Raw genomic sequence first — 13,379 nt, 5'->3', positions numbered from 1 at the left:
AACTTGTTTTCATACAGTATTTTATACTTTGTCTATGTGGATGCAAACTGTGGAACTTTTTACTTAGAGTTGGTTTTCTGTATATGAAGTTAATTAAAACAAATCTTAATGAAGAATGGGATGGGATGGGAGAGGGGATAGGAGGGTAGGTATAGGGGAAGAACCACTAGATTCCTAAAGCTATACCTATGAAATTTGTATTTATTAAATAAAAGTTTTCTTAAAAAAAAAAAAAAAAAGATGCCACATGGATGTTCACATCCCATACTGGAGTGACTGGAAATGAGGAATGGCTTACATTCCCAATTAAAGCTTCCTGCTAATGTATAATCTGGGAGGTGACATGTAATGGCTGAAGACTATGTGTCCATGTTACCCTGTGGAAGACCCAGACTGAGTTCCTGATCCCCACTCTCAGCCCAACCCCACCCAGCCTAGCCAAGGCCACTGAAGAAATTTGGGGAGTGAACCAGAGGATGGAAGATCTCTGTTTATCTCTCTGTATGTAGGTCTCCCAGCCTGTCAAATTAAATAAATAATTTAAAATAAGATAAAAATATGTGTTAAATAGAGAGAATACCAGAAGACTCACTAATGGAGAAATCAGATATTAACCAAACAATGAAAACCCTTTTTATATGGTGCTTCTTAGAAGCTGCAGCAGTACTGACAGCTATGAAAACAGAACTAACTCCATAAAAAGAAACACCATACAGTAGCAAAAAACCAAATCCAATAATGACAATATATTTTATGTCCTAAAATGCTAAGATCAGGTTAAATATTTTAGATTTATATAACTATAATGGTGTTAAAATTAGAAACAGAAAAAATTACTTTTAAAACAATCTAAGCCAGAGGAAGACCAAAAAAAAATTTAGAAAAACTCAAAAGAGTGTTCAAGATCTATGGTATGCTACCAAACGACCAAACATACACGTCTTAGGAGTTCTTGAAGGTGTGTGTAAAGAGAGAAGGCCTTTTCAACAAAATAATAACAGAACAGTTCCCAAATTTTTATAAAGAAAGGATATCCGGCCGGCGTCGCGGCTCACTAGGCTAATCCTCTGCCTTGCGGCACCGGCACACCGGGTTCTAGTCCTGGTCGGGGCACCGGATTCTGTCCTGGTTGCCCCTCTTCCAGGCCAGCTCTCTGCTGTGGCCAGGGGTGCAGTGGAGGATGGCCCAAGTGCTTGGGCCCTGCACCCCATGGGAGACCGGATAAGTACCTGGCTCCTGCCATCGGATCAGCATGGTGCACTGGCCACAGTGCGCCGGCCACGGCGGCCATTGGAGGGTGAACCAACGGCAAATCTCTCTCTCACTGTCCACTCTGCCTGTCAAGAAAGAAAGGAAGGAGGGAGGGAAGGAAGGAGGGAGGGAGGGAAGGAGGGAGGGAAGGAAGGAGGGAGGGAAGGAAGGAGGGAGGGAGGGAAGGAGGGAGGGAAGGAAGGAGGGAGGGAGGGAAGGGAGGGAGGGAGGGAGGGAAGGGAGGGAGGGAAGGAAGGGAGGGAGAGAAGGAAGGAGGGAGGGAGGGAAGGAGGGAGGGAAGGGAGGGAGGGAAGTAAGGAGGGAGGGAGGGAGGGAGGGAGGGAAGGAAGGAAGGGAAGAAAAGGAAAGAAGGAAAGAAGGAAAGAAGGAAAGAAGGAAAGAAGGAAAGAAGGAAAGAAGGAAAGAAGGAAAGAAGGAAAGAAGGAAAGAAGGAAAGAAGGAAAGAAAGAAAGAAAGAAAGAAAGAAAGAAAGAAAGAAAGAAAGAAAGAAAGAAAGAAAGAAAGAAAGAAATCCGAGTACAGGAAGCATATAGAACTCCTAATAGACCCAGAGGAAGCTCCTGGCTCTTGGCCTCAGATCAGCTCCGCGCCAGCCATTGCGGCCATTTGGGGAGTGAATCAGCAGATGGAAGACCTTTCTGTCTCTGCCTCTCTCTGTCTGTAACTCTACCTCTCAAATAAGTAAAATCTTTAAAAAAATTTTTAAAAAGTAAAATCAAAGATGACAAAAGATATGTAACAATGCATAACATAGAAATAAAAAAAAAATCAGGAATTACTACAAACATCAATATCCCATCAAATCGGAAAACCTAGAAGAAATGGATATTCTTGGACACATACCATCTACCAAAATGGAGTCATGAAGAAATAGAACACATAAACAGACTAATAACCAAGATGGAGATTGATTCAGTAATAAAGACTCTCCCAACAAAGAAAAGCCCAGGATTGGATGGCTTCGCTGCTGAATTCTACCAGACTTTTAAAAAACTAATTCCAATTCTTCTTAAATGACTCAAAACAATAGAAAGGGAGGGAATCCTCCCAAATTCCTTCTGTGAAGCCTGCATCACCTTAATTCCAAAACCAGAAAAAGATTCTGCAAATAAAAGAACTACAGATCAATATCACTGATGAACATAGAAGCAAAAATCCTCAACAAAATCCTAGTTAATCGAAACCAACAACAGACCAGAAAATCAGTCACCCAGATCAAATGGGATTTATCCTTTGTATGCAGAGATAGCTCAACATATGCAAATGAACACATTAACAAACTGAAGAATAAATACCATACGATTATCTTAAGCATTACAGAGAAAGAATCTGATAAAATATAACATCCTTCCATGATATAATCCTTAAGGAAACTAGGAATAGAAAGAACATTCCTCAAAGCAATCAATGCAATATATGACAAAGCCACAGTTAGCAATCATATTGAATGGGGAAAAGTTGGAAGCATTTCCACTAAGATCCAGAACTAGACAAGGATGTCCATTTTCACCACTGTTATTCAATATAGTTTTCTAAGTTTTAGCCAGATCCATTAGGCTATGTTAACTGCACGTACATTACCCCATGTTTACTGCAACTCAATTTACAATATCTAAGATACGGAATCAGCCCAGATGTCCATCAGCTGATGACTAGATAAATAAACTGTGGCATATATACATTAATGAATGCTACTCAGCTATAAAAAGAATTAAATCCCGTCTTTTGCAAAATAAGTATGTAACTGGAAACCATTATGCTTAGTGAAATAATTCCATCTCAGAAAGACAAAATCATTATACTTTCTCTGATATGTAGCAGCTAATATAGAATACAAAAAATGTACAGGAATGAAAAAGTCAATTTGGCATATGACTGTCATTTTCAGCTCATGTTTATACTCTTATATAACTGTGGTCTCCCTACTTTTTACTTGTTAAATATATGATTAATGTTGAATTAAGCCTGTGAATGCAGAGTAAATTAAAATGATGTCCTTGCAAAAACTGATGAAGAGAGTAGAGGGAAGGAGAGAGGGAGACTCGGGGAGAGCAGGAGAGTGAGGGCAGTGTGGTTGTTTTCTTGGAAATATAACTATATGGAATGCATACCATTTTCTCTCTTTAAATCAACACTTTTTTTTAAAAAAAAAAAACAAGTTTGTATGGGGTAAACATACTATAATATCAATCATTTTAAAATAAAAGACTAAATGTATTATCACTTACTGACATTTAACCTTAACACATTTTTTAATCAAAAAGCATAGGCTTGGGAGATAAACTACCACATCAATTGAAACTGATTTATTAAAGCCAGTTTCTTAAATGTTTTTATTTATCATCTTATGAATGTTTTCATTATTAGGTATGGAATAGAGAGACACTGAATTACATGCGGTATAAAATTAGCTTTAGAGATGAAAAATTTTGGGAAAACTTATTCTCCCAGCTCTTACATCAAAAGGAGTGAAAAGCCCACACAAAAGATAAGAGGCAAATTATTTTAGCTTAAAAATTTCCAATACTGAGGCCTTTGCAGTCAAGTAGCCAAGACTGGCATACAAAACACATGTGACACTTTGAAATCTAAGACAATGACAAGATTCTAGTATAGACCACTGAATCACTGAAGCTGGTAGTTGGGATGGATGAGGAGATAACCCAGAGATACAATAATGTATCATGGGGCCTGCTGACAGGGTAAAATTTACTCATTTTACTGTAGCATCATTTTTACTACATGATCAGAAATTTCAGATTTTATTTTATATTGTAACATATAAATTATGAAGCTAAATACAGTTTTAAATGAGCCCCAAAACAGACTTGAAAGATAATTTGGGTTTTTAAATACTTTAGACTATGCCACTGGGGATCTTACTCATAACCACCTTAAAATTTCACTATATTTTGTTTTTCTGAGTAAATATTGGTTTCTTCAGGCTTCCCTTTTCCCTGGAATCCATTGTATAAATCTGTAATATTGCTTTTCTTTGCTTTCCACATTATATCTAATTCTTAATTTCCAGCCTTTGGGGCCAGTGCTGTGGCACAGTAGGTTAACCCTTCGCATCCCATATGAGTGCTGGTTTGTGTCCCAGCTGCTCCTTTCCAATCCAGCTCTCTTGTGATGGCCTGAAAAACCAGTGAAAGACTGACCAAGCGCTTGGGCCCCTGCACCCACGTAGGAGACCCGGAAGATACTCCTGGCTCCTGGCTTCAGATGGACTCAGCTCTGGCCTTTGCGGCCATTTGGGGAGTGAAGCAGGGGATGGGAGACCTTTCTCTCCGTCTCTATCTCACTCTCTGTAACTCTACCTCTCAAATAAGTAAATAAAATCTTTAAAAAAAATTACAGCCTTTTCTAATTATCTTCAATGGGACTAACTTTCCAATTGCATATTTTTGAACTAAGCTCTATTAAATATTATATAATTTTCATTTTAGTAATTTGTGGTGTCATAGTTAATGAGTGTTTTTGACACAGTTTAGACTAACAATGATAATAATACAGGAGTAAAAGTTCATAAATTTGAACAGTTGAAGTACTATGGAAAATAATCTTGAAATAAGATTAAAGGACAGCATAACACAAAGCATCACCAAAAAGCTCATGAAAAAAAAAAAAAAAAAAAAAAAAAACGTATTATGACCAAAACAACTCAGGGACTTGAAAAATTTTTGTACCAAAATCTTTGAACTGATCGCTTTTAATGGTATTTCTGCCTAACAGTCATCTCTGAAGCCAAGTAAAAATAGACTGGTGCCCAAGTTGGTAGCCAGAATAATTTCATCCCACCCCTACATAGAAAATGAAAAAACATCACTTCACATTTTTAAGTACTCCTCCCTTACAAAGTGTTCTAGCCAAATTTCTTTATTTAAAAGGTAATTTCAGCATCTAAAATTAGAAAATAGTTTACTATACTTTTTAGGTAATTATTATCTATCAGGCACTAGATCCACACTGCAGAAAAGATAAAGAATACATATTTGACTGTAAATTTCTAATAGCCACATTAAAAAGTAGTGAAAAAATTTTAATATATTTTATTTAACCTATCAATCAAATCATTTTAACATTAATATTTTAAAAGACACTTGACATTCTTCTTTCAATTTTAGATCATCAAAATTCAGTGTATATTTTTATAACATCTCTCAATTCAGACTGGCCATCTTTTAAATGCTCGATAGTAACTGTAATAGTAATTTTATATACAACTATAACTGTAAGAACTGTATCTGTATGTAGTAGAGTATATTATACTACTCTATCAAGTTCAGACACTAAATTTTCATTGGAAATAACTGATTTTCTTTAGGTTTAGATTTATTCAGATCCTATTTAGATTTCATAAAGCCCACAGCTGAAAAGGTAGATCATTTATTCAAGTTGTTCTGAATATATTTAAAAACTATCCAATAACAGAATCACATATCAGTTCTTAAATTTAAATTTATCAAAATTGTAAGAATTCAGGTTCTTAATTACATTAACCACATTTCAAGTACCCAGCTAGTAGCTAACAAATTGGACAATGCAGAATAGTTTCTAAACAATGTGGCAAAACATTTCCAAAATTAAATATTGTCCTCTTTCATTTTCTTTTTATTTGACCTTTTTCTGGCCAAAAAAGCAGGCAAGGGGACACCTTTTTTTTTTTTTTTTTTTCCTTAGAAAATTTAAGCTGGGGCCTGCCTTGTAGCATAACGTGTAAAGCTCCTGCCTGCAATGCTGGCATCCCATATGAGTGCCAGTTCATGAGCCAGCTGCTCCACTTCCAATCCAGCTCCTTACTAACATACCTGAGAAAGCAGATAAAGATGTCCCATGTGCTTGGGCCCCTGCACACATGTGGCAGATCCAAAAGAAGTTCCTGGCTTGTGCCAGGCCCAGCACTGGCCATTGAGGCCATTTGGGGAGTAAACCAGCAGGTAAAAAACCTCTCTCCCGTCTCCTCCTGCTCCCCTCAGCCCTTGTAATTCTGCCTTTCAATTAAATAAAAAAAACTTAAAAAATTATAAGCTTAGTTGTTTTGAATCAAAATAGTCAATAATCTATTATTTCCAAAGTGATCCAACCCCGATGGGAAGAAAGCCCTCAATTCCCTTTTCTTGACTGAAACTACTGTCTTGCACTTTGCCACCCGAATGAGAAACTTCTTTGCTACTACCTGGCACTAAATCTCATTAGATATTATATATGCATTAGATAAGTTAAAACATTTTTTTCTAACTTTATTTGCTTCCCTTCCACTTTTCCTTAAAGTGTTGTGGCATTTTTGCTCACCTAGGCAATTTTAAATGCCTCCTGAAGCTAATCTTAAAAACAAAGGTCAGGGCAATTTTTTTTTTTTAACCCATGTAATCACACAGATTAAGAAATAGCAAGCACATCTCCAGGACTCTACAAAGTTCCTCCTTTCCCTTGAACAACCCCTCCCTCTCTGTAAGGTTAATAGTTTAATTTAACAGTTTTTCTGACTAGATTTGACTTTTGAACTTCAGGTAAATGAAATTATATAAAAGTACATGTAATATTTTATGTCTGATTTCTTTCATTCATAAATTACCTATGAGATTCATACATGCTATACCAGTAGGTCTATCTTTTTATTGTTATATTTACTTAAAATTTTATGAAAGTTATACAATTTCTCTCTTCCTGCTGAGCATTTAGGTTATTATGAATAAAAGTGGTATGAAGATTAATAATTGGCTGTAGTATTAAGAGAAACAAAATGAATGCTCAGTGTACATTACTTTTCCCCCTCCATTATACTGGAGATGAAACAGAAAATGATGCTGTTATGTACTACACAAAAAGAAAGCTAGACACATTCAAACTAAGGTACACATTTTAAACAAAAGACACTCCATGTATACTTTCAATCATTATACATGTAAGGGCAGAAACAATATACTCATATTACATAAATACCACAAACATTAACACCAAAGGATAACAAAATTGGACTCCATTTATCACATTTTAGCATCTGCTCTATATTTTATGATGCATCAAGAAAATATTAACCCAGAAAACAACCAAAACAGATACTGTTACCCTACCAACTCTACAAGACAAAGCATATAAAATGTAATATAAACCTGTGAGGTGGATCTAAGAGCGGTTACAAAGTCTGTTAGTATTAATTTGGCTACTTAATCAAGTTTAGTAAATTTGAGAACACAAAATTCTTACAACTTTGTAAAATTTTCACCAGCTTATTTCTTTAGCACCATCATTGCTGAATTCAAGTCAAAATAATGACTAAGTCTAGAATTATTCTAATTTGCTGGGCTATTTTGAATAGCTACAATATTAAATCCATATAGGAGTGAAAGGAATATAAATCAGATCTGAAATAAATGTTTCACGAAAATTAATATATTACAATTAAAATTATTTCCTCCTTTGTCCTAATGTAACTCTTTCCTAAACTAAATATCCTAAAATCCACTCAAAAAGTCATTTTATTTCTCACAGGTTGCTTTTCTAGTATTTTGAAACAAAACCAGAATGAGAAATACTATTAAACCAAAGTTACTACTTAGATTCATTCAATAAACACACAATGAACCAGAACCTTTAAAAAAGAGCACTCTCTTGTGCAAAGACCACTTTAACTTTGTGCTAGTATAAATCTATAAATTCATAAAGAAGCAAAAAATTACTGAAATCTTCACATTTCCCCCCTTACCTCCCATTCTCTGGCTGCTGCTTCATTAGCAGAATCCTCATTTGTTTCAGACTCTTCAATCTTTTTAACTACTATGAATCCAGGTTCTCGGGAATATTCACCAGTATCCTCTGTGTATATTTCTGGACTCCACTGAATGAAGAAGGCATACAAGTGGTCTGTCCTGTTAGAAGAAGTGACTTTTAATAGACATAGTACATAGAAAAAGATAACATCCACAATCAGGAAGACATTAACTTAAAAAAAATTACTTTGCTCTGTTCCATCAAGCTTTTCTGAGAAAATTGTATTAAGATTTTCCATAGCATGTTTCCTAGTTGACAGTTTCTTAACTTTTAATTACACAGTAAATTAGTGGTTCAGAGATGGATGACCTCATCTTGTAAATCTCTGATTCCTCTTTATAATGTTTTGTGTATAACAGTAAAGCAAATTATTGCATTCCCTGATAAGCACATTTGGAAATCAAACATATATTTCAAATACCTGTCTTAGTGGTTTTAATTAGAATTAGTATGAATAACCGAAAAGTGTTTACAAAACAACATATACCAATTAATATAAATATTAGCAAATGACCGGGTTTCACTGTTTTTGACTGCTGTATAGTATTCGATAGAGTACATGTCCTCCCTTCAGAGAAAGGTACCTCCTTCTTTGATGACCTGTTCTTTCCACTGGGATCACACTCACGGAGATCTTTCATTTAGGTTTGTTTTTTTTTTTTCCCCAGAGTGTCTTGGCTTTCCATGCCTGAAATACTCTCATGGGCTTTTCAGCTGGATCCACATGCCTTTAGGGCTGATTCTGAGGCCAGAGTGCTGTTTTGGACATCTGCCATTCTATGGGTCTGCTGAGTATCTCACTTCCTGTGTTGGATCATTCTCTCCTTTTTTTATTCTATCAGCTAGTATTTGCAGACACTATTCTTGTTTATGTGATCCCTTTGGTTCTTAGTCCTATCATTATGATCTATTGTGAACAGAAATTGATCACTGGGACTAGTGAGATGGCATTGGTACATGCCACCTTGATGGGATTGAATTGGAATCCCCTGGTATGTGTCTAACTCTACCGTTTGAGGTAAGTCAGCTTGAGCATGTCCCGAATTGCACATCTCTTCCCTCTCTTATTCCCACTCTTATATTTAACAGTGATCACTTTTCAGTTAAGTTTCAGCACTTAAGAAGAATTGTGTATTGATTACAGTATTCAACCAAAAGTATTAAGTAGAACAAACAAACAAAAATACTAAGAGGGATAACATATTAAGTTGCTCATCAACAGTCAGGGTGAGGGCTGATCAAGTCACCGTTTCTCATAGTGTTCATTTCACTTTAACAGGTTTCCTTGTTGGTGCTCAGTTAGTTGTCACCTATCAAGGAGAACAAGTGGTATTTGTCCCTTTGGGATTGGCTTATTTCACTCAACATAATGTTTTCCAAATTCCTAACAGGGATCACTTTTCAGTTAAAATTTAAACACCTAAGAATAATTGTGTGTTAATTACAGAGTTCAACCAATGGTACTAGAACAAAATAAAATACTAAAATGGATAAAGCAAAAGATGCTTAAGGATGTGTTACACACAGAAACAGAAACATGGTCATCAGTACAAAACAAGGTAAAGGAAGAAAATCTCTTAGTAAAAGATCAAAGGAAGTTCAAAGAATAAATTAGGAATATCTTTGGAAAAATGGCAGGGCAAAGTCACTACTTATCAATAGTCACATTAAATGTAAATGGTCTCCACTCCCCAGTTAAAAGGTACAGACTGGCTGAATGAATTAAAAAACAAAACCCATCTATATTTGCTGCCTATAAGAAACACATCTTTACAACAAAGATGCACACAGACTGAAAGTGAAAGGTTGGAAAAAGATATTCCAGGTCAACAGAAACCAAAAAAGAGCTGGTGTAGCCATCTTAATATCAGACAAAATAGTCTTTAACACAAAAACTGTTAAGAGACAAAAAGGAAAACTATATAATGATTAAGGGATCAATTCAACAGGAAGATGTAACTATTAAAAACTTATCTGCGCCTAATTATGACAGCTAGCTATTTAAAAGAAAGATTAAGAGATTTAAAGGGAGACTTAGACTCCAATACAATAGTAATGGAGGACTTCAATACTCCACTTTCAGTAATGGACAGATCAAACAGACAGAAAATCAACAAGAAAACAGCAGATTTAATCAACACTATAGACCAAATGGATCTAACAGATATTTACAGAACTTTTCATTCTACAGTTACAGAATACACATTTTCAGCAATGCATGGAACTTTCTCTAGAATTGACCACATACTAGGCCATAAAGCAAGTCTCAGCAAATTCAAAAAAATCAAAATCATACCATGCATCTTCTAAGACCACAATGGAATGAAGCAGGAAATCAGAAACTCAGGGATCTTCAGAGCATATGCAAACACATGGAGACTGAACAACATGCTCCTGAATGAAAAGTGGGTCATAGAAGAAACCCAAAGAGAAATCAAAAATTTTCTAGAAGCAAATGAAGATGACAACACAACATATAAAACTTATGGGATACAATAAAGGCAGTGTTAAGAGTTAAGTTTATACCAATAGGTGCCTACCTCAAGAAATTGGAAAGGCACCAAATAAATGAGATATCAATGCATCTCAAGGATCTAGAAAACAACAGCAAACCAAACCCAAACTAGTAGGAGAAGAGAAATAATTAAAATTAGAGAAGAAATAAGCAAAATTGAATCAAAAAAAAAAAAAAACAATACAAAAGATCAGCAAAATAAAGAGTTGCTTTATTGAAAAAATAAACAAAATTGACACACCATTGGCCCAACTAACCAAAAAAAGGAGAAGAACCAAATCAATAAAATTAGAGATGAAAAGGGAATGTAACAACAGATAGTTCAGAAATAAAAACAGTCATCAGAAATTACTACAGAGTTATAAGCAAACAAATTGGGAAATCTAGCAGAAATGGACAGATTCCTGGACATATACAACCTACCTAAATTGAACAATGAAGACAAAGAAATCCTAAACAGATCCTTAACCAAACAGAAATTGAATCCATAACAAAGACCCTACCAACAAAGAAAAGCGCAGGACCAGATGGATTCACTGCTGAATTCTACCAGACATTTAAAACACTCACTCCAATTCTTCTCAAATTATTCAATACAATTGAAAGAGAGGGAATCCTCCCAAATTCTTTCTATAAAGCCAGCATCACCTTAACTCCTAAACCTGAAAAAGATGCGACAGAGAAAGAGGATTACAGACCAATTTCCCTGATGAACACAGAAGAAAAAACCTCAACAAAACTGCAGCCAATAGAATTCAACGACACATTAGAAACATCATCCACCCAGACCAAGTAGGATTTATCCCTGGTATGCAGGGATGGTTCAGCGTTTGAAAATCAATCAATGTGATACACCACATTAACAAACTGCAGAAGAAAAACGATATTATCTCAATAGACACAGAGAAAACATTCGATAAAATACAAAACCCTTTCATGATGAAAACTATAAGCAAACTGGGTATAGAAGGAACATTCCTCAACACAATCAAGGAAATGTATAACAAATCCACATTCAGCATTGTATTTAATGGGAAAAAGTTGGAAGCATTCCCACTGATCTGGTACCAGAAAGAGTTGCCCACTCTTACCACTTTATTCAATATAGCGCTGGAAGTTTTAGCCAGAGTCTTTAGGCAAGAAAAAGAAATCAAAGGGATACAAATTGGGAAGGAAAAGATTAAACTATCCCTATTTGCAGATGACATGATTCTTTATTTAGGAGATCGAAAGAGCTCCATTAAGAGACTGGTAAAGTAGCAGGATATAAAATCAATACACAAAAATCAACAGCCTTTATGTACAAAGACAATGCCACGGCTGAGAAAGAACTTCTAAGATCAATCCCATTCACAATATCTACAAAAAAATAATAAATTGTGCTGGGAAAACTGGATTTCCACGTGCAGAAGTATGAAGCAAGACCCCTAGCTTACACCTCACACAAAAATCCACTCAACATGGATTAAAGATCTAAATCTATGACCCAACACCATCAAATTAATAGAGAACATCGGAGAAACACTGAAAGCTACTGGCATAGGCAAAGACTTCTTGGAAAAGACCCCAGAGACACAGTCAGCCAAAGCCAAAATTAACAACTGGGATTACACAAAATTGAGACGTTTCTGTACTGTAAAAAAACAGTCAGGAAAGTGAAAAGGCAACTGAAAGAATGGGAGAAATCATTTGCAAATTATGCAACTGAAAAAGGATTAATAACCAGAATCTACAAAGAGATCAAGAAACTCCACAACAACAAAACAAACACACTTAAGAGATGGGCCAAGGACTTAAACAGACATTTTTCAAAAGAGGAAGTCCAAATAACCAACAGACACGTGAAAAAATGTTCAGGATCACCAGCAGTCAGGGAAATGAAAATCAAAACCACAATGAGGTTTCACCTCACCCCAGTAAGAATGCCTTTCATACAGTATCAACAAACAACAGATGCTAACAAGGATGTGGGGAAAAAGGCACACTAACCCACTGTTGATGGGAATGTAAACTGGTAAAGCCGCTATGGAAAACAGTTTGGAGATACCTCAGAAATCTGAATATAGACCTACCACATGACCCAGCCATCCCTCTTCTTGGAATTTACCCAAGGGAAATTAAATTGGCAAATAAAAGAGCTATCTACACCATAATGTTTATTGCAGCTCAATTCACAATAGCTAAGACATGGAATCAACCTAAAAGCCCTTCAACAGAAGACTGGATAAAGAAATTATGGGATATGTACTCTTTGGAATACTCTACAGCAGTAAAAAAAAAATGAAATCCGTTCATTTGCAACTAAATAGAGAAATCTTGAAAACATCATGCTGAGTGAAATTAGCCAGTCCCAAAGGGACGAATATCCTATGTTCTCCCGGATCTGTGACAATGAACTGAGCACCTAAAAGGAAAGCTGTAGAAGTCAAACTGACACTATGAGAAGCAATGACTTTATCAGCCCTTGTCCTGACTGTTGAGGAACAGCTTACTATTTTATTCTTTTTAGTTTTTTTCTTTTTCTACTTAATGCCATTGATTGAACTCTTAACACAGAATTATTCTTAGGTTTTTAAATCCAACTGATAATTGATCTCTGTTAAAAAAAAAAAAAAAAACAAAGACTGGGAATAAGAGAGGGAGGAGAGGTACAATTCAGCATGCATTTCTCGTACTTACTCCTAAGAGTAAAGCTAAAAACTTGCCATGGGACTCCAAGTCCTATTAAGTTGGCAGGTACCAATGCTATCTTCCTAGTTAAAGTGGTCAGTTGTGTTCATCACTGATTATAAAGAAAGGATTAAGTGTCAAAGGGATC

At 35.7% G+C, this 13,379-nt stretch overlaps 1 protein-coding gene across 12 annotated transcripts in view; it reads right to left on the bottom strand.

Moving 5' to 3' along the window:
- The window catches only part of OXR1 (oxidation resistance 1), a 796,801-nt gene that overhangs the window by 30,340 nt on the left and 753,082 nt on the right, over nucleotides 1-13,379 (bottom strand). For all 12 annotated transcript variants that reach the window (XM_070075402.2, XM_008255818.5, XM_089335578.1 and 9 more), the window contains one exon: nucleotides 7,982-8,144. In XM_070075402.2, coding sequence (XP_069931503.2) covers nucleotides 7,982-8,144 — 163 coding nt within the window. The remainder of the gene's footprint in view (nucleotides 1-7,981; nucleotides 8,145-13,379) is intronic.

Source organism: Oryctolagus cuniculus, chromosome 6 (assembly GCF_051225735.1).
Source record: "Oryctolagus cuniculus isolate XC-2025 breed Fujian yellow rabbit chromosome 6, ASM5122573v1, whole genome shotgun sequence".
In the NCBI taxonomy this organism is placed as follows: Eukaryota; Metazoa; Chordata; class Mammalia; order Lagomorpha; family Leporidae; genus Oryctolagus; species Oryctolagus cuniculus.
Note: the sequence above shows the minus strand (reverse complement) of the source record. Positions and strands in the feature narration are given on the sequence as shown.